General features: G+C 40.8%; 1 protein-coding gene across 10 annotated transcripts in view; it reads right to left on the reverse strand.

Annotated features, from left to right (window-relative positions):
* The window catches only part of BCL11A (BCL11 transcription factor A), a 120,971-nt gene that overhangs the window by 13,412 nt on the left and 85,206 nt on the right, over positions 1–22,353 (reverse strand). For 6 of the 10 annotated variants that reach the window (XM_074206686.1, XM_074206659.1, XM_074206676.1 and 3 more), the window contains exon 3: positions 3,082–3,183. The exons of the other annotated variants lie outside the window; for them this stretch is intronic. In XM_074206686.1, coding sequence (XP_074062787.1) covers positions 3,082–3,183 — 102 coding nt within the window. The remainder of the gene's footprint in view (positions 1–3,081; positions 3,184–22,353) is intronic. 10 annotated transcript variants of the gene reach the window in all.

Raw genomic sequence — 22,353 nt, forward strand, 5'->3', positions numbered from 1 at the left:
ATATTTAACCTCGCATTCCTCTGATAAAATCAAGATTGGAATGAAAGTGCATCAACGGTTTTGCATGGGTCTTAATATGGTCCCTCTGATAAATATCTAAATCCCTGAGAAACACAGTGACTTAAGGATGTTCATTTATGTGCTTAAAAAGAACTAAATGTGAAAACTTCATTCTGTTTTGCTGTCATAAACTGCTTCAGAAGGAAAGAAGGAAGGGAGAAAGGAAGAAAAAAGAAGGTAAAGAAATAGAAGGAAAGGAGAAAATGAAAAACAATGCAGAGAAAGCAGTGTGATCTGGCTAACTGTATGCTAACAATGTAATGCTCCCCTCCCTTCTCTCTCTCATACATTAGGTCAGAGAAAATGGCATTTTATCTTATAATGAGCATACAACATACAGTTTTCACTATCGCATTTTAGTATTCCCATCAACTAAATATTCTAGATCATGAGGGCAGCTAGTGTAATCATAATGTCAATGAGAAGGGCTGTTACGATTGAGACTAAAGATTACATGGAAAGAGCTGCTTTGAAACTGGTAATTATTACCAGTCCACTAATAGCAAATGATGCATTACAGTTTTGCCATATAATCTGTATTTCACTCAGCTCTTGCCAGTGCAGCACATTACATTACAGTGCTCACCAATTCTAAATTCCTAAACTACAGTCATCAATAAATGTGTTACTTGCCTTAATTTGCAAAATTACTTTGTTCATAACATCTTCCACGGTTTAGAAAGACCAGAATTGATTTCCTGCGTGGCAAAATTAGGGCTACATTGATTTACTGACGTGTAAAATATAATAATATTCTTCATTTACTCTGATGAAAATCAACTTCTCCATTCAAGACTGATCGTTTTGGGGGGATTTGGAGTAATAATGTGGGTGTGCAGACATGGCTGCCCTGACCCAAGAGCTCTGGGAGATTCAGCAGTCAAAAGGTTCAAGTCAGTTAATGGCTCATAATTCCAGATTTTTAAGACACAACAAATAGAAAGAACACCATTTCCAATTTAGCTAAGCACTTGATTCCTAAAGCTACAGACCTACCACCCTTCTCACTCAACATTAACTTCCAGTCTACTTCCCTCATCCTGTTCTGACCCCCCCCCCCAAACCTAGACATTTGAGGGTTTTTTTGGAAGAGGGCTGGGGGTGACTAGGCTGAGGCAAAGGGAGAAGGGCCATTATCTAGTGAAAGCTGAATAAGGTGGAGAGCTCTCCCTAAGAAACTCAATCATCTCTATCTCTATATAGTTCTCTTTTTGCTGCTCTTCAACAAGTCCTGCTGTATATGGGAAAGTTAGTTGATGGTTGTGGACATCAACCCTAACCCTCTTATTGGGAGGAACCAGGCTTCTTAGTTTCCCACCCTCTAAACCAGACTCTGTCCCCAAAGAAAAGCCATGGTAAGCAAAAGAGATGGGGAGAGAGGAAAAATATTCTCTATTTCCCTTTATCCATACAATTCCAACACTATTGTACCCAAAATGATTTTTCTCCTTCCTTTGCAAAAGTGGCAGTTATTAAAGTGGAGCATTGGATTTTGAGCCAAAGACCTGGGCTCCCATCTCAGCTCTGGCACAAATTACTTGAACAAGCCACTTAAAATTTCTGGGGTTCAGTTTACTCATCTGTAAAGGGGAAGAGGGTAGTGGTGGGGTTTAAATGATCTCTAAGATCCCTTCCAGCTTAAAAATCAATGACCTATGACCTTGAGTCATTATAGGAGCCCAGTGAAGAACTAGGAACCCCTAAGCAAAAATTAGAAAGTATCTATTGGGAACAGACTATCATGTAGAGACTCGAAAATCAGTCCAACCCCTAAATTCCTTGCTATCTGTGACCTAACCCATGGTCTGGAATGGGGGAGGGGGAAAGAAAGGGGTGTTATGGAATAGACAAGATGCTTAACCCCTACACCACCACCCAACCCTCAGGACTGGAGACTTATGAAATTTAGACAATAACTCTTTGTTACCTGGGATTACCTGGCAGTTCAATAACAAACAACTGACTGAATTTGGCCATTGGGTGGAGGCCCCATAGACACCATTCTAGGGTTAAGGAATCCAGTCTTTTTTCTACTTAGGAATACTTCCTTATTCTGGATCTTTCCCTTCCTCCCTCTTCCATTCCTTTCCTATGACCCTTTCCTTTTCCCCATTCCATCAGCAAGATATATGTATTGTTTGTTTTCATAATGAAAATACTTTCCTTGGGTAAAGATTAAAAAACACACTGTCATGCTTTTCTTTTAGGTTTATTTTTGTGTTTGAGGTGGGATTTTCCTGGTTTTAGCCATGACTCATTCCATTTATTCCAAATTCACAAGAGCAAATTGCTTTAACTTCTAAAGTAAGTTCTTTCAAATTCATTTTTTTCTGAATCCATAGCTCTTAAAATTCTATGATTCTATCCCAAATTTTATAAAAAGTCCTCTAATATAAAAATTGACATTATTTCTTTACCCAGAAGAGGGTTGAGGTGAAGCCTGAGTTTAGTAGGTTGGTCAGGAGGCAACTCAATTTAGCTTAGGTGGGGGGGGGGGATTAACAAATAGAATACATACACAAATAAAGTTGGCATCAGAGTACCACTTTTATTCAAAAAAATAATTAAGGGGCATTCATTTCTCTTTAACATGAAAGTATCTGGAGTGTCTAAGTTCCATTTAGGCTTGCTCAAATTTGTGGGCCTCTATGGGGTAGGTTCAAATTTTTTATGAGGCAACAAGAGTTGACCTCAAGCAACATAATAGACCCCAGGAGTCCACAGGCACTGGTTCTGGAGGCAGACAAGAAATTGGGGAGGAGGCCAAGAGGGAAAAGAAGCCGTCAGCTCTAGGTTATTATTTAGAAAAGAAAGGGGAAAATATGGTGGCGAGGGAAGAAGGCCCATTCTAGTGCTGAGCAGGGTGGTTGTTGGGATACCAAGTGCGTAATGGAATATGCATATGGGTACCAATCTATTTTGGAAGTGCCTCCCTTCAGGATTTAAAAAGCAAGAGTGATTTCCAGAAATTCTTATCTTGACAAACATGGACATTTGTAGAAGAAATAACACAGAACTTACAAATACCCTGTGGGGCGTATTCTGCACTCATTCCGGGGGTGGGAATAAGAGCTCCGTGTGCAGAACGAGGGGAAGAGAGTCCCCTCCAGTGCAGAAGTTTATCTGTGGAAGAAATCCAAAATAAAGTACTCGAGCTACACATCACAAATCACATTTCATTGCATGCTATTAACATTGGTAGAGCAACCTTGCAGATAATCAACTGGCCCAACAAAGGAGGGCACATTTCTTTTTTAAAACACTGAATTGCTTATAGATTATTTTCATTTGTATAAATTGTTTTTATTCTCTAAGGTAGAGGTCAAAGGAATTGGTATTGAAGTGTACCTTTGAAGTACTGATGTGTAATCAGTAATCTGGGAAGAGGGGATAATAAGCAGGTTGGAAATTTTAGGAACTTATCTGCAAGGCTGATTTACATGCATACATTTCTCTTTATTAGTTTCAGAAAGACCAAGCCAAAAAAATAAAAAATATAATTACCCAAAAACTATGATGCCCAGAGAATGGAGGATAGTTTGGTCTTAATTTTTTTTTAAACAGGGGATCCCATTTTCCCCAGTCCACCCCCACCCCCCACTAATCCCCCCAACCCTCATTTCATGCAGCAATCAGGGTGGGTCTACCAATCAGTAGGGAAAAGTGAAGAATTCAAGGTCTTGGAATTAGGGCATGTGTGGTCCTGGGTTTTCACCAAATGAGCACTCCATGAATAGTGTCTCCCTTCTCACACTCTTGGAAAAGACTGAACTTTCAGGAGATAGGGCAAATTTGAATGAATCGTGGGTAGATTCTCCTCCTCCCTCTCCCCAAGTAAGAACTTCAAAAAGGACACAGCATTTAGAAGTAGAGGTTACCTAAGCTACTCAGTTGACTTCTGCAAAGCCAACTCCTAAACACTTCTCCACTGCATCTTGGTGATGGACATTAACATCCAATATTAATAAATACAAATTAGCCATTGTAGTACACACTTTCTACTTGGGCATTAAGATTTTTCTGAGAAATTTTGAAAAGTCTGACTTATGTAACCCTGAGGATTATAGGGGTCATCTGGAAAGTTACTAGTTTTTCTAAGTTTGCTATCAGCTAATCAGTCATTTGGATGTTCAAGTCTGAGATAGAATGGAGCCCTAGAAGTAGTGGATGATACTAAACTTGCCTTGGTAGCTTGGGCTTTTGTTATGATTGGGTGGGTTGAGGGAAGGAGGAGAGAGAGAAAGAAAGAAAACAGACTTTGAGTAAATAGTATGTGTTTTCCGTTAGCTTAATATTAAGAACACTTAAAATTGTTGTTGTTATGCTCTGAGATGGCAGGTCTCAAGTGTAAAATACATCCTGTTCTCCTTATAAAGACCGCCCTGCCAAGTACAGCCAGGGCAGACAGGACAAGGTTTTCTTTCATTAGGAGCTGGGCCTGTTACAATAGCGTGTTGCTCGGTAAGCTTCTGCACAGACCACATAAATCTTTTGTTACCAGGACGGCAACAGGAGACTGTTGTTGAGACTTGAATATAAGAGGACGATCTATCTATATGTGTGTGTGTGTGTGTGTGTGTGTGTGTGTGTGTGTGTGTGCGCGCGCGCATCTTTATCACTCTCTAACTGCAAAAAAAACCCCCAAAAAACATTTTCTAAGCAGTATTTCTGAACTGAAAAACAGGTATGTCTTTATTTTATGTCAGAAGGATTGCTGATTGGGGTATGATGAATTAAAGATCTACTAATGGTATTTTTCAACAAGGAATCCGAAGACATTTTTAGTACTTATTCTCATCTTAGATTTAAAACAAAAAGCTGCCATTTCTGAAATACTTTTCTTAGGAAGCCTACATATTCAAAATATCCTGGTGACTTCCAAATTGAAAAATAACCATAGATAATCTAACCCCCAAATTTCCAATTTTGTTAATCCATGGGAATAAATATGATGTGTTGCATTAGAAATCTCTAAGAATTCATTAGTGTGATCCTCTAGATTTCTTGATGAAGAGATTTATTAACTCACTCAATTTTCTTTCTTTTTTGTTTGTTTGTTTGTTTTTTTAGATTTTTGCAAGACAAATGGGGTTAAATGGCTTGCCCAAGGCCACACAGCTAGGTAATTATTAAGTGTCTGAGATCGGATTTGAACCCAGGCACTCCTGACTCCAAGGCCAGTGCTTTATCTACTGCCACCTAGCCGCCCCTCATTAAATTTTCTTGAGGGGCTCAACTTTCTAGCCAACCTAGCATCTTTGCTACCTTTCTACAAGAAGCTCAACTGAAACAACTCCTCAGATTAGGCTGAGTCAATTCTTATGGTCTCCGATTACACAGATTTAAGATTTTAGATGGATTCCTGAATATAGTTTACTAGGCTCATAGTTTACAAGTGTATGAGGCTCCACAAAGAAGAAAGAGTACTTGTATAAGTGTCTGGCACTTCATAAAGTTTACTAACTAATCGGCAAATAGAAGTTGGTTTCAAATTCCAATTTCCAATTCTGACCCCAAAGCCATTGCTCTTCTCATTATATCACTCTGTCTTTTTCCCTATAAAGGGATGTTCACATACAGATGTTATGTCTAGTATTATTCAATAACCAGTCTAAATAAGTTCAGAAATACTCATCACTGAATTGATTCCAATGTGATGAATATTTTGGTTACCGCAATTCAAAATTATCTACTGAGCAGAAACGGGGTGTGTGTGTGTGTGTGTGTGTGTGTGTGTGTGTGTGTGTGTGTGTGTTATTGTTGTTATTGTTTGTCCTTCATTCTCAAAGAAGACCAAGTAATCAGGAGGTGATGCCAAAACATGCAAGTGAATTGTATTTAAGTGAGGGGGTGCTATACAAACTCTCCTGCCTCAGTTTCTCCTCTGGAGTCATCTGGGTCCAGAGGTCAGATGCGTATGTGTGCATACTTTTATATATGTATGTGTGTGTATAAGTTTAATTTGTGGCAATATAAATTGGTAGATGAAATTTCCTATAGTAAAAAAAAATGCAGTTGTGAAAAAGAAAAGAAAGAAAAAACTACTGAATCATAAAAGAATGTTCATAACTTTCATTCCATTTTTATAAAATCCTGAAAGTTTGGGTGGGAACGGAGAAGTGCAGCTTATTATTTAATTCATCAATATGATATCGAATGAGCCTAAAAAAATCAGAATTTTTTGGAGCTGGAATTGGGACCTTAGAGATCATTAGTCCAACCACTTCATTTTTACGGGGAAGGCTGACAGGGCTTGACAAATCCTGGGCATCAGTCTGCTTTGCCATTTAGCAATTTCATCCTGGTGCCTAATATTTTCACTGAGAACAACAGAAGGGCACTTTGTTCTTCCTGCTTATTCGAGTTCCTGGGTTGCTATTGCAATAACTTGGGAAGTCTGAAGCCCTGGACAGCTCCACTTGGTGTTGGGATCAGTGGGGACTTCTTTTAACTTCTCAACCTTCCCCAAATTTCTCTAGTTTTGGCTTCCCCAAGCCATAGAATGGATTAAAGGAGGCTACCAGTCATATTCAACCCTCCCTTTGAGCCTTTCAAGAGAATCCTTCAAAAACTCTTTTAGAAACACTCAGTGACTCTAATTTGGATCCTAATCTGAGACCAGAATCAATGCCCTAAAGCAACACACTACTTTTTTTTTAATTTTTTTGTTTTTCTTTCCTTGAAAGCTAATAAAAATTATCTGACTACAAAATGGGGGGGTAGGGGTAGAAGAAAACAGTTGATTCCTGAATCCAAAGAAAACTTGTCAATGCCTAAATTATATGACTGGCCCAAGGTCACCTGGCTTCCTAAACATAGCCAGGGTTTTCACTCTTCCTATAGGATTCCTTTCAGGGGTTTCTGCCTCCTCCCGAAAGGGCCAAGAATTGAAGATGTCTTCCCTGGTGAACAGTCAGAAAAACACCTGCCTAGCTTCTGGGTCATCTAACTCCAGTGGGGTTTCTTTGGCAGGACTTAGAAAGGGTTTCCTGCACTCTGAGAAGGGGCCGCTTTGCTCATTCAGGCAAACAGCTGGAGGTTTCAGAAACCCTTGCTCCCCCTCCTCACTTTTTTTTCTTGTTCCCCCTGCTATGGTTAGCCGGTTAAAGAGGCCCAGAATCTTTCTAATAAGCCGGTTTAAGAGCACTACCATAGAATAATAGACTGTCTTTGTGAGAGGCTTAGACCTGTGTTTAACTTCCTAAGAGGAGAGGGTCAAGGGAAAGGTGGCTGAGATCCCCAGCCAACTCTGCAGCCTCTTCGACTAAACGTGTCCATAACATTCTGTTTGGTAAGTGGAATCGACATTCCCACATGAACTGGAAATGCTAAATTGTTAATAGCCTCCCTAGGGTTTAACTTCTTGCTATGATGCCTTCAATTATTTCATCATGGCTTAAGCAAAGTAAAATATCACAATGTTTCTAAGCAGGAAGCTCACACAGCATCTCGCCCCTCTTCAGGTTAGGGGCGATTAGTCACGATCCCTTCCTGGGCCTGGAGAAGACAGGAGGAAATCAGGGAGGTCCAAATGGACTCAGATCCTGTGGATCTGAATCCTAATCTCTGTGTTTCTTGCTACCTGAGAGAATGGGAGAATGATTTCTCTCACCTCTAAGACAGCCTAGTTTTGCCCAGAGATGGGTGGTTAGATTAGAGCACCACCTCCCCACCTCCAACAGTCTAGGTCTAATAATGTTTTTAAATGCTTAAAATGACATCTACAGACTTATAAAGGAAAATTCTAATGAAACAGAGCTATGCTTTAAAATTCACAGAAGCCAGGTTCAGAAACCCCAGTCTAAAGATCATCTCTAAGAAAGCTTTTGGCCCCAGACCTTTAGTCCCAGAAATTTTACAAACACTTCTTATGGGGCATTTTGTTTTTTCTTTCAGGGGAGAGTATAGTAGCTGCTATTTTATCATGTTGAGCTGAAATAGGTCAACTCTAGAGGCTATTTTCTCTTGGCCTGACCCATAATTCCATTGGGTTTTGGTTGGAGGAGTAGGGGAGGGGTGGATAGGAATAAGAGGTATGTCTGAGGACAGGGCAATTTCTGATGGTTCTCCAAAGAAGGGGGAAAAACTAGATAGGAATTTTCCAGGTTTTTCTTCTATAGTCTCATAATACTCTCCAGTCCCTTAGCCCTTCTATGATTTAGGGAACAATGAAATTCCTTATTTTCTAGACCAGTACAATGTAAGCTCTTCAAGGGAGGGAGGGTAAAGGAAAGGGGATAAAAATTTCATTTTTTTCCTTTTGTTTTCTTGAGATTTACTGTACAGTGTTTTTTACATATGGGCCCTTGACAACATTTTTTGAATTTGTCTGTCTGGTCTTCTTTCAGCCTGCATTTGAAAACCCTTATGCCACAAACATTTTTGTTGGGGCTTTTTCACCCACAAACCATTCACAGTCAGAATAAGGCAACAGCCAAATCAATTGATACAACCAGGTAAATAAACACTGCTTGAACCAGAATGTTTGAGAATACTTGTGGAGTGCTAGGGAAATATGAAATGTTTCTATTTCTAGTTTTCAAGTACATAATATAGCCTATCCTCTTCCTAGTCAATCTCCTTTTTCTGTCTTTAATAGTTGTTTTATCCCCCCCTCCTCATTTATCCCATTTCAGAACAGAAACTCTTGATTCATCCTGGGGATCAAGTTTCAACTGTTGTCCTACCACCTGCTTTCTGTTTATTAGATTGTAAAGGTTTCTTTGGCTTCTTTAGGAATATCACATCTTCTCTAATTTCCACCTTCTACCGAAAGCTTTTCTCAACCCCTCCTAATTCTAGTGACTTCCCTCTGTTAAATATTTCCTCTTCATCCCATTTGTTTGCATTTTGTTTCCTCTTTACTCCTTGAGGACAGAAGCTGTCTTTTGCCTCTTTTTGTATCCCCATAGATTGGCACAGTGACCAGCACATAGTAGATATTTAATGTTTATTGATCAATTTATCTTTAACATTCAAGTTTCAGTAAGTGCTATCTGCCACAAAATAAGAATGTTTTCCATTGCTCCTTAAAGATGGGACCAAATGTGACAAAGTTCACATGACAAATATTTATTCTAATTTTTCATCTGAAATTATTTTGTAATTTCATTGATTAGCCATTATGTTTCTCTATTCCTCAAATTCTCTATTTTTGAACTAATCCATATACTTTTACTGATATGCACTTCCTAATCTCCAGAACACAGAATCCCTTCCTTCTGTCAAGATGCAGCTCAAACATCACCTTTTAGAAAAAACATTTCCTGATTTTCCCAACTGTAAATGTTCTCTTTCTCTCTATGTCTCTCTCTACCATGAATTCATTCTGCATATGTCTATTCTGAATATAAATTATAATAACTAACATTTATATAACACCTATTATATTCTAATTGCTTTACAAATATCAGCTCATTTGAGCCTCATAATCCTGGATGATAGATTCTATTTTGCAGTTGAGGATCTTGAAGCAGATTAAATCACTGACCAACATCACACAACTAGTAAGTGTCTAGGGCCAGATTTATCCACTGTGCCACCAGCTGTCTATAAGCATGGACATACTTAAACACGTATATAGGGTTTCCCCAGATGAAATATAAGTTCTTTGAGAACAGAAATCCATCCTTCCTTCCTCTCTTCCCTTTCCTCCTTTCTTTCCCCTCCTTCATTCCTTACTAGTATACTTGCACATAATAAACAATTAATAATTTCACCTACTTCATGTATGGAAAATTTTAAGCATGAAATCAATGTCCTTGGCACTTTGGGTCATACAATGGAATTTTAAGCTTTCTTGAGGACAGGTCTAAAATTTCTTGCCTCAGCCTGTATGGATTGGGCTGGCTGTCTCTGAACCTGGTTTTTTTTTTTTTTTTAGGTTTTTGGTTTTTTTTTTTTTTTTTTGCAAGGCAAACGGGGTTAAGTGGCTTGCCCAAGGCCACACAGCTAGGTAATTATTAAGTGTCTGAGACTAGATTTGAACTCCAGGGCTGATGCTCTATCCACTGTGCCACCTAGCCACCCCTTGAAACTGTTTTTTAAGTTGATGACACTGCCAACAGATATCCTACAAGCAGAGAAGTTGATCCACAAATACTAAAAAACTATTTCCTAACAGGCCATTCCTAACCTTATTAATACATCTCTAAATCCCAAACCTTTAAGGGGGAATAAATAGTCCATAGAGGCAATTTCCATTGAGTTGCCAAATAATGAATTTAAATGGCTCTTATTATTTTTTTCTCCAAATTGCTTATTTAGAAAACTACCCTTTCCCCTAATAAAGTAACAAATTCCCTATCAATACAGATATTTCCTGGATAGGTTTATCATGTCATGGATGTGGCAGAGTAAGTAGGAAACTAGACCAGATGTGACCTCTAAGATTTCCTCCTTTGATTCCAAGCCTCTGTATAAATTTAAACCATTCTATAGGAATTTCTCAAGATGCAGCTTAACTGTTCATTGAGTTAATGAACCTCTTCTGTCAGTCCCATTTCATCTTATGTCACCACATTCCAATCATATGAATGACTGTACCCAAAGCTTGGATGGGAGGTTCAATTTTTTTTAATTGGAATAATCTGCTAAGCAAAATCCCTTCAAGTTAGCTCCTTCTATACTTGACTCGTAAGCCTTTAGAAGATACCAGCATTCACTCAGAGATTCTGTATCATATCTTAGCATTATTGAGCAAACATTAGCTTTGCCTGCTTCTTGAACAATGTCAATCTAAACTAAAAATATGCCAGATTTATCATCTCTAACAGACTTCTTAATTAACCTGTGGATAGTCAAAATCTCATTCTCTTTTGTTCTAGGAATGAGAATTATATGAGCATTTCTTCATTCACTGTTGTGTTTTTTTAAAGTAGCTATAGTTTTGCTGAGTTGAGATGCTCTTCAAATAGCCTATTGTGCAAAAGCTGATTCAAGTGACACCTTGGCCCAATATTTCACTGCTAAAAACTTGCTCCTAAATCTTTTGTTCCTCCATATCTTAACTAGTAACTTTAATCACATCAATCACTCATTTTAAAACTCCTCTTTTCTTTTAATTGATTCCATCCTTCCAGACCCTTGGTTATTGAAAGAGTAGTATTACTGATTCTACCTCTTAAAGAGTCTTCATCATAGCTGTTCAGTAGATTGGGGGCAGAAATGACATTTTTCATGCCCTTAGCCATCAAAATTCATGTCAACAATCTGTCATGCCTAAACAGAATTTGCAGCAATCTGTGTCTTTACCATAAGCAAAGCAGATAATTTTTTTTTAAAAAAAGGGCCTCTTTTCTGGAGAATAATAAACCAAAGACATTGTCTTCCATCTTTACGTTGAAATGCAGATTTTCTCACTAAAAGATAAATTCTTCAAAAGATTTAATAGGATGGTGCTTTAAGAAAAAAAAGAGAAAGAGAATTCCAGCTGGTTAAATTTAGGGTGCTGAAAGGAAAAAAGTCCGTTCCAATAATAATCTTTGGCTCTGGCCCAAAGTATTTTAACTTGACTGTGAACTAGTTTAATTTTTTTATTATACTTTTAAGATCCTCACTCCTGGTATCTCCTCAAATGTGGAAGGGGGTTGGGGAGGGGGGAAGGAAGCTTTTTTTTAAGAAAGGTACCTGCCTAAAATTATAAATTTTCTTGGGATAGAGGCTTAGGTTCTAAGTTTACCCTGCTTTATACAGTTTGTATGATCCAAGAAATCTATGTATACAGAAATTTTGCCACAAGGGTGAGGATTTTTAATGATACTTTTTGGTATTAAGTTAGTATAACCAGTTCCATATCTGTTTTTTCCTAAAATATGTCCATTATCAAGTATTAAAAAAATTGATGGATACCTGTCAGAGCAGGCACTATACTTTCTCTTCTCCCTTCTTAAAAATAATTAAACAAAAAACTTTTTGATGAATCCTGGCTCTGCCACTTATTATGTCTTCAACCACCAGCAAATCAGTTCACTACTCTGGCTTCAGTCTCCTCACCTGTAAAATGAGTATTGGTCTAGATGTTCCATCAGGTCCCATTCAGCTCTCAATCCAAGCCTTGGTGTGAATGGTGGGTGGTCCCCTTGAGGCAGATTTCCCTGTATTTTGTTCCTCTGAGTCAGCCAAACAAGTGTTGATGGCCATATTTTCCTCTCAAATGCGGGCCTCCCTTGCTTAAATAATCTATTTCAGATGTATCATTGCCAGTTTGAGTTGGGCTTATACTTGCTGACACATTTTCATTGAATGACTATGCAAGAAGCAGGAAGATTTTCCTATAGGGTTCTGCCTCTTTTCCATCATCAACTAGGCCCTTCCCACCCCAACCTCCCCAAGTTCCATTCTTTTGAGTCTTCAAAGTCTTGGGGGAAAGGGGGAGCAGTAGGAGGATAAAAGAGCTTTTAGAGTTTGGTTCTGCCTAAGATCTTATTTAGGCTTGGGGGGAGGGGTGAAGATTTCTTGATTCCCAGCCTGTCCCAAAGCAATATTACTACCCACCAATTCCCCACATTTTAGTTTGTTGTTTCTTCAAGGGCTTCTAACGCTGTTGCCATCTCCTAGGAAGAAGAGTAGGCATCAGCAGGCCTGGGTTGTGATTGGGTTACCACTTGGCTGCATGACATCCCCACCCCCAGCAATGTCTACTGGCTTTCTATCGCCTCCAGGATCAAATATAAACTCTTCTGGCTTGTAACCTTGCCCTTTCCTGCCCTTCCAGACTTCTTAACATCTTATTCCTTCCAAGTCATCTGCTGCCCATCAGCCTGGTCTCCCTGTGGCTGGTTGTCCCTCATGCCTAGAATGTTCTTTTTCCTGACTTCCTTTAAGACTCAAGAGGACCTTTCCAGGCTCCCTTCTCCTTAAGATTCCTTGTGTTGAAGATTTTGTGTTTTTCTGGTGTCTGTCCATCCCTCTTTTCTCTTCTCTTTCTTCAGTCTAGCTTCCCCAAGACTCAATATCTTTGGTTTCCTTTGGGATTCCTTAGGGAAGCAAGTTAAGGAAATCACCGTGGGGCATCCTGAAGATAGATGGGAACCCCCTATGATGTCATCTGGCACATGGCATCATCAAGTAAAACTGGGGGCTCAGTGGCTCTTCTACATCTTCTCCTTGTGAAGATCTCTATCAAGAACAGATAAATGGGAGGTGGCTCAGGGACTCCTAGGTCATTCAGGGTTGGTCTCTCTGTTTCTCTCTCTCTCTCTCTCTCTCTCTCTCTCTCTCTCTCTCTCTCTGTGTGTGTGTGTGTGTGTGTGTGTGTGTGTGTGTGTCTTTATGTCTCTCTTCCCCCCTTTCTGTCTCTTCTCTTCTCTCTCTCCACACACACACACACACACACACACACACACACATATCTCTTTCTCTCTCTGTTTCTTTCTCTGTCTCTTTGTCTCTCTCTCTCTCTCTCTTCCTCTGTCTCTTTTCTTTTTCCTTCTCTCTGTCTCTCTTTTTTCTCTCTCTATCTCTTCCTCTCTCCCTCTGTATGTCTCTATATTTCTTTCTCTTTCTGTCTCTCTCTCCCTTTGTCTCTCTGTCTGCCTCTTTCTCCCTTTGTCTCTCTCTCTCTCTCTCTCTCTCTCTCTCTCTCTATATATATATATATATATATATATATATATAAAATCTCTATTTCTTTCTCTTTGTGTCTCTCTTCCTCTGTCTTTTTCTGTCTCCTTTTCTCTGTCTCTCTCTTTTTTTCTGTCTCTCTTTCTCTCTCCCTCTGTATGTCTCTATATTTCTTTCTCTTTCTGTCTCTGTCTCTCCCTTTGTCTCTCTTTCTGTCTGCCCCGCCCCTCATTGTCTCTCTGTCTGTCTGTCTGTCCTCCTGTTTGTGATCCTAGAAGGGGAAGGAATAGATGACTGGGGGGGGGGGGTTCACTTTCAGCTTTCAGCTCTCCTTGAACCCCGTGTTGTACTGAGCCCACAGGTAAGAACCAATTCAGAATGAAGGTCAGAGTGAACCAGGAAAGAGACAAAACCAGGCTGAATGTCAAGGGGAAAGGTTTTTACTTCAAGTGCCAAAAGGCCAGTGGCAAAAGCATGGCCTTGAGCCAGCTCTGCAGCTCCACTGATGTCAGCAGGAAGGCCAGGCCCACAAGGTCGCCCCGGAACAGGAGGAACGGCTGGTCCCTGGCTCTCATTTTTAAGTGGGCAGCCTCAAACACCAAGGCAAACAACAATAAGAACAGCTAGCTTCTTTCCTGAAGGACAGCGCGGCTTGCCAGACCCCAAACCTCGTTCCTGCCCAGCACTGGTAATCCCACCTGCCTCACTGTCCACAGCCCAAGTTTCCCAAAACTGAAGAACTCAGAGGTGGAGCACGAGGGGCCCACTGCGCAGTAACACACCATGCTGGAAGCTGCAGGGGATTCCAGAGGATAATGCCATGCTTCAGAACCACCCTGGTCCACAGCCAATTTTTACTAGTCCACAAAACTTTTATTACCAAAAGTCTTTGCTTCCTACAACTTGTAATTTTTAAAAAAAGTGACCCCCGACAGCCACAGCTAGCTCTTGATTTCTCAGTTATGACTCCTCCCTAGCCCTCCATCACCCTTATCTCCCCAGCACCCATCTGCCCAATGCCAAGCTGTGGCTACTGTTGCTGCTATGTGTTGCTCAGGGAGCCCATCTCAGGTCTTCATGGCAAAGAGACTGTGGCAGTTTGCCATCCTTCTCCTAGCTCATTTTACAGATGGGGAAACTGAGGCAAAAAGTGTGACTTGCCCAGGGTCTCACAGCTTGTATCAGGTCTTCCTGACTTCAGGTCCAGCCCCTTATTGAGCTGCCCCTGGCTACCCAGAGTGAACAATTGAAGGCTGATAATTTATCTCTTTTGCCAGTCCACAAGAGGTTATATGAGGGTGGGAGAAAGACTAAGTCCCTGCCTTCAAGGAATTTTCCAAATGCCAGGGAAACTGTGTAAATTGAATTTCTGTAAATAGAATCCTCTTTCTCTCATAGTTCAGATACTTTATCTTGCTTTCAGATATATTTTCAATTGGCAGGCAGCTTCTAACACTTCAGCTTTTTAAGTTTTTCTTCCTCCCCAACCTCTCTGTCAAGTAGTTAATGATCTGTAAACAAACACTTTAAATTCACTAGGGGAGCTCACTATTTAAAGGAACCCTGTGGTGAATCCTTTTGAAACGTTAACAATCTTTTTGTAATGTGAATAATCATCCCTTAATTTATCTGTTCCATAAGCAGGTTTATGTATACTGTACCAGGTTTTCTTAAAGTGAGTATCACCTGCAAAGTAGAGGCAAACCTCACTTGAAGTCACCATCCAAAAACCTACTTTTTCTGTCTTAACTATCCCCATTCTTGTGCAAATGTTTTCCTTGACACTTTATTCCCCTAGAAGAAACTGAGGTCCTGGCTCCTTGGAAAAGTCTTGAAAATTATATTTGCTGTGATATAAAAATGGAACCCAGGACTTGCCTTTTAAAAGCCTTGGGGGGTGAGGGGGAAAAATGTTTTCAACAATCACAAAATGAAAAAAAAAACTTAATTGTGAGGATGGGCCCAATTAAATGTTTATTTGCCCCCCAAAAAAGTTTGATTCTGATAAGACTAGTTAGTGAAGAGAGAACATATATATCAAGACTAACAGAATTCGTTCACACCCAAATTATTCTGAAGTCACGCCAAGCCCTTTTTTATCTATGACATTCACCATAAACCTAACTTATTTCTCTAAATCATCTATACTGATATGTACTTCCAGAGACTTTTAAAAAAGTTAGAAAAAATGTTTAAAGGAAACCAGACTCTAGAACTTTAAAATATATATATATATTTTTAGGTTTTATGGGAATTTGGGGGTATAGGGGAAGTTAGGGTTTCTGGTTTGATTTTTTTTCTTGCCCAGTGAAATGGGTAAGAGCAGGAGGTGGAAAGGGAAGGGAGGGAGTGAAACTGCTAAGTGTGGGTGGGGCCCAGGCAAACTCTACAGATCCAAAGCCTTTCTGAATTTATCTTGCAAGACTGACCTGTGTAATACTTCATCAAAAATGGGGACAGGAGGAACAGGCTCTAACAGGTTTAGTGGAACTTCTTTCACTACTGGCCAAACACAATTTTGGTCTGGTCTATACAGTCAAAAGAAACTTGGGAAGTATGATCAAAGTCAACCTATGTCAAAATGAGTTGGATACCGACATAACCATTGTGATATTTGTGTATTTATTTGTGTGCTTTTAATTAAAAAAAATGTTTTCAAAGCATCTCTTTGCATCTTTTCTCACTTCTTTATTTTTAATGAATGATAGTAATCCTGTGAGACAGTTAAAGGGAGGCATATGAATGTATGTCTATCTTACAGAGGATTCTTGTTATCCCTGAGGTCATGCCTCAAGGTTCTGGCCCAGTCAAAGCTAGGACCCTAGCTCTGTCCATTGTTCTTTCCACTGGCCCAAACCAGGGAATATTTTTTTTTCTACTATGGGTCTTAGGAGCCCACCTAGGAGAATCACGGCCACAGAATCTGAATTTTTTGACTTGTCCCAATTCTCCAGAGTTGAGACCTGTTAAAAAAAACCCTCTAATTCATTGCCTGGGAATTATGAAGGTGAATTTAAGCCTTCAAGGCAAACAGCTATAAAAGGAAAATGTTTTGTCTAGAGTGAGTGTCGGGGGTCGGCCCTGACCGCCTGGGTGGATAGGACCTCCCCGGGAGTGAGGTCAGACCAACCCAGAGAAGACACGGCTCCTTAAGGGGAGCAGTGGCTTCGCCTGGTTGGCCTGTGTCCATTGCTCCAATCGGGTGGTAGGTTCTGCCCTCGGGGCGGATTGGGGTGGCAGCCCGGAAATAACTCCCTATATTAACCAGCGCCCTGAGCTATTCGGGATCCCTCTGCACCTAATAAAACATATGCCTCCTGAAGAAGTGTCTGCCTGAGTCCCTCCTCGCTGATCCCCGGGGGAGGGAAATACCAGGGACGCCTGAAGCAGTGCCCACTGAGGAGCTCACTCGGGAGTCCGGGGAAGAAGACCCCGGACAAGTGAGTGTCCTTACCACCCCTTCAGAGACAAAATCATACTGTTTTCCCCCTAAGCCGCTGCTACTAGCAAATTCTACCAAGAGGGATGCTGGTGGCACCTTGATAAGCAGTCTTGCCCCCAATATAATTTCTTCTTTTAAGAATCTATTCACGAGCTTTTCAGATCCTGGGGAGGCAACTACCACTAGCTATCTCCTAGTCCATGCTTTTAAGTTGGGGAACTGTCTTTACCACCAAAAGGCACCTCCCTCCTCCCCACCCCAACCCCAACCCCCAAACCTGGGGTCATATTGTTTTCCAGTGAAGGGAATTTAAACTGGAGTTATCAAAGGAAGGAGCAAAACATCATTCTTGATTAAAAAAAAAGAGTGCTGTCCTCAGGCACCTACAGATGAAATATTACTACAATCTGTAATAGCCTGAGCTGCCTATAGTGGGGCTTGACCAGTTGGAAAAAAAAATCCCAAGACTCCAAAAATTCTATTTGGCTAAATTATTTTGCACTGATCCCCTCCCTCTTCCAACTAAACTCTACTTCATCTCTGCCATCTCCCCAATCTTTTAAGACCAGAAGTACTGAATATAATCCCACCCACCCACCCCCAGGAGTGACTCCTCTTCAAAACCAAATCAAAAAGTGGAGTGTATTTTGCTTATTTTAGATAAGTAAGGATCAGTGACTAGTTTCAAGACTATATTAAGCTATAGCTAAGTCTCTAACTCTTCTTTGTTGGCATCAGCCTACTTGTAAAATAGGTAGTCAGGCCAGGGACCTTGAGAGTAGAGGACATACGCAGGTGACACCAACTAGAATTTCCCAGGGCATCGGAAGAGCCAGGTGGGGGAAGATGGGTACCACAAGTGGCAGCTGCAAAATCACAAGGGTGACCAACCTTCCCCAGTACTCCCTGTAAGGCTTTAGGGCTATAGAGATGATTCAAAAGTTATGGGGTTCCTCATTCAATTGAGGGATACCCCTAAGGCAGAGTGGCATCATGGAAAGAATTTTGTCTTTGTAGTTAGGAGCCTACTAGATCTCTCATTTACATATATGGGACCTTGGGCAAGTCAGTCAAGACTTAGGACTTCCATTTTCTCATCTGAGGAGCTGAACTGGGTGATCTTAAATTCATCATCCATGAACCCCTAACTTTACAAACAGTACCCTCTACTGCATCAAAACCCTCTAGGTAAAGGAGATCCTCTCTTGGTGAAGATCTGAGACTCAGATCTGTTTCTCTGTAGGGAGAAAAGGGGAAAAGTTACCCATTTCTCTCTCCAAAGTTAAAGACTAACTTGGTACTACTCAAATGTGACTTAGTATTATCATTATTATTAATTACTATTATTATTATTAACTAAGCCCATTGACCTATTTTGCCTTTCCCTGAAGGCGATGGATTTTCTCCTTCTCCGAGGTTTATGCTAGGTGGTCCCCAAATTCTCCCCACCAGTGACCCCTCCATTTTCTTGCTTCTCCAACCTTGAACTTTGACCTGTAGGCCACCAGGAGGAAAAACTATTGTTTAAGTCAAGATCTCTCAGGTCCTCTAGGAGCTAGAAGAATCTGACACTGCCTTAACAGACAGCCCAGTCTGAAAGACCTCTTCCCTGGGCCCCCAAGTCTCCACTTTAGCTGACTTCAGTAGGAAAGCCCAACCCTGTCACAGGCCCATGGATCTTCACCAGTCCCAGCCCCCACCCCCCCAAACTCTGTCTGTCAGACGGGGTGCAGTGTGGACAGGACCGTAGGCAGACACGGTTTCAAAGAGGCCGACCAGGCAAGAACAGTCCTGTACTCCTGCCCCAGCTCTAATGCAATAAAATGTCTTTTATCAATGTTATTCTCGCCAAAGAGTCAAGGGTCTGTCACCATTTGAAAAAGGCTTATTACACGGCCACAAGAATGTGCCTCAGGCTCAAACCTGGCAAGGGAGGTCTCAGCGTGGGACAGCTTCTTTTGATTTGATTTTATTTTCTTACAAAATCTGAAAATGAAATGCTCCTGTCCACCCCACCTCCCAACCCCCCTCCCACCTCTACACCCCCGCCCCCCCCCCCAACCCTTTTGATTTCTAGGGAGGAGGAAAGAAATCTGAAGTTGACAGGTTAGGACAACTCCCAGTTAGGTTTCTCACTCAAAAGCAGCTTTTGTTAAATCACACTTTGCATTTCTGGCCTGCGGCTCTGAGCAGACTCAGCTCCTCCGAGAAGGCCCCATCAGGACTTCCCCAGAAGAGGCCTGGGAGAGGTTATTGTTCCCTGTGCTGGAGCCTGAGGGAAACTGAGGCAGGCTGCGCCCCCATACTGGGGCTGGAAGGCACTATTGGGAAAGAGCCGGCCTCATTTCTGATTCTTGTAATCCTTTGCCTAAACTGGTTTGCCTAAACCCTGGTTCCTGGGAGCCACTCACACTCAACTTGACTCTTGGGGGTAGAACTGGCTTAGAGATGGGTTTGACTCCTCTGCTAGATTGTGGGCTCCTTGTGGATAAGAAAAGCACATTCCATTTCTCTCATGTCCCCCACAACTAGCAGCCCAGGACTGGTCCATCAATCCTTCTTGAAGGATTGTTTATTGATCAAGTTTTGTTATTAAGGTACCTTTTTCTTTAGAATAGAGAACAGAGAAGGACTTATTTCAGCCTTTGCAATGTAATTCAATTCAACCAACATTACACATTTACTACTGGCAAGAGTGGATAAAGTGCCAGACCTAGAGTCTGGATGACTCCTTCTGGAGTTCAAATCTGGCCAAAGACACTTACTAGCTGTGTGACCCTGGGCAAGTCATGTAATCCCGTTTGCCTTAGTTTCCCCATCTGAAAAATGAGCTGGAGAAGGAAATGGCAAACCACTTCCAGGATCTCTGCCAAGAAAATCCCAATTAGAGTCATGGAGAGTCAGACATGACTTAAAAAACAAAGTACAGATGGAGAGAGGACAAGACTTAGCTATAGCGTAATATAGTCTCTGCTCTCAAAGGCAAGCAAATAGCAAATAAATGCAAGATGGCAAAAAAGTAATTTCCAAAAAGGGTCAAGGGAAGAGGTCCTGGAGTGGACAGTGTGGTATTCTAAGGGGAAGGGGTGACTTGGAGAATCATTTGCGCAAGGCAAGAAGCTGGAATTGAATATATATATATATATATATATATATATATATATATGTATTCATTCCAATATACAATCTCAAGAGAGTCATTTTTGAGCCCCTTGAAAGAAGAAAGCCAGGTGTAACCTGAGGGAAACCTTCCCTTCCCTTTCTGAATCCACTAAGGTCTATCAGGTAAATGATTCACTAGCCAAGGAGTCTCCTGGTAAGCCTTGAACCAGGAGAAGATTACAGGCCCTCAGAAGTGGTTGCTGGACTATCATGTTCACTGTACCTATTTCAGTAATCTGTAATTGTATATTTACTCAATGGTTGTTACGGACAATCAGGTTAATAATTCACTTTTCAAACAGAGTAATTATACAGTTAGAGGAATTACAATCTATGTCAAATTTTCTTGCCCTTTCCTGACAAATTGTTCTCAATTGCCCAGCCCTAGTCTCTTTCCTCTCCCATTTTTTTAAGGCTGCCCCTTCTTTTTCCCCTCTCTAACCTCTATCTTCTTTATTTGGAGAGAAAAAAGAGAATTGGGTCAACCATTCCAAATGGGCATACTTATGACTATTTTTCTTGCCATATACCTCCCCAAAGGGCTTCAAAAATTAGACCCAGGTAATTTGTTAAAGTTTTGCCACCCAAGGGTGAGAAAGACCATACCCACCTGGTGCAGAGTAGCTTCTGAGCAGAGGAAAAGCTAGATGAGCTCATCCTGCCTGTTCTGTTACAGATGCAGGACAAGCAATTGGAAGGAACCCACATCTAATTACAAGAGTTTCACCAGTACCTGGCAAGTGGAGCCTGCACCCAAGGGATGAAGCATGCAATGACCTCATTTGCTACCTTCTGTTTAGAGGCCAGTGAAATCGGAAAAGATGGCCCTAGGGCTGGGTGGCAAACCTAGAGAATGCACCCATTTCAGACTGAAGCCCCACTCCTTCACCCCCATGCCCATCTCTTGACATTGCTCTTTCTATTCTACAACATAAGGGTTAGGGGAATGGTGGGGGGTGGGGAGGCAAAGGCATGATAACTACAACTTAAAGTAAGAGAGCCTCAAGAAGTCAAGACATCTCTGAATCCCAAACTCAAGATCTAATACTTTTTTTGATACCACTAAAGTGGCAAAGACAATATACTTCTCCATTTCATCTGAACCAGTATCTAAACTAGTATCTGTCATTTGGTTCCTCCCCTTCACCATATCTCATGACACACTCAATGTGATCTGCTATTTTAAAATACATTTATTTCACACCCCTCTAGGAAAATTTTTTTTAATTATTATTTGTGAAGGGGCAATATTCTATCCTAATAGGCAGAACTATTGTCTACGACCATTGGCCAGCTGTGGAACACCTATTGATCTGAGAATCACCAATGATTTAGCTACCTGGGAATGTTATTTGAGGAGATCTATGTTAGAGCTCAATTTAAAGGATCCAGCTTATAAAGAAAAGTTCCTAATTTAAGATTCCCAACAAATGGTCCATGAATTTTATGAATCAAAGACAACACGAGAAGTGATTGAATTAACTTTTTTAGTTTCAAGTAAGAACTTGGCTGTCTGTCCACTTTTAAGTCAAATAAATTATTTATCTCTTTCAATAATCCACACTCAGAGAGGGGAATAAATTTAAAAGGGAAACTGCAGTTAGTAAATTGCCATTTCAGGAGATCTTGAGGCCGGAGTTGGGTCCAGGGGTGAGAGAACTTTGAGAGGCATTCTTGTCCTCTCTCCATCTGTAGGAGATGAGAAGGAAGAATCTGGGCATGCTAGTATGGACGAAGCTGGAATGAGAGCACCCTGAGCTGGGAAAAAAGTGAGAAATGGTGCCTCTTGCTGTCTTCCAAACTGTTGTAATTTTTACTGACACTGATTAGTTCCTGTGTATCAGGGATGGAGAGTGTGAATAGGAGCATTTACCAATATTGCAGAGAATCAAGACTTGGCATTTAAATCCACAGGAAACTGGAAGAATAGGGGGATTTCTTATTTATAGATTTGCAGATGAAATTGAATGAGATAACCAAAATGTGCTTCTCTTGTATCTGGAAGACCAATTCCATTTTCAGACTTGGAAAGTTTCCCATAATTGAGTATTACCTGACCCCAATAACATACTATATTCTAGGGTAAGATCGGTTCCCTTAAAACAGGGCTGAAGGCTGTTGTTTCA

This window comes from Macrotis lagotis, chromosome 1 (genome assembly GCF_037893015.1).
Source record: "Macrotis lagotis isolate mMagLag1 chromosome 1, bilby.v1.9.chrom.fasta, whole genome shotgun sequence".
Lineage (NCBI taxonomy): Eukaryota > Metazoa > Chordata > Mammalia > Peramelemorphia > Peramelidae > Macrotis > Macrotis lagotis.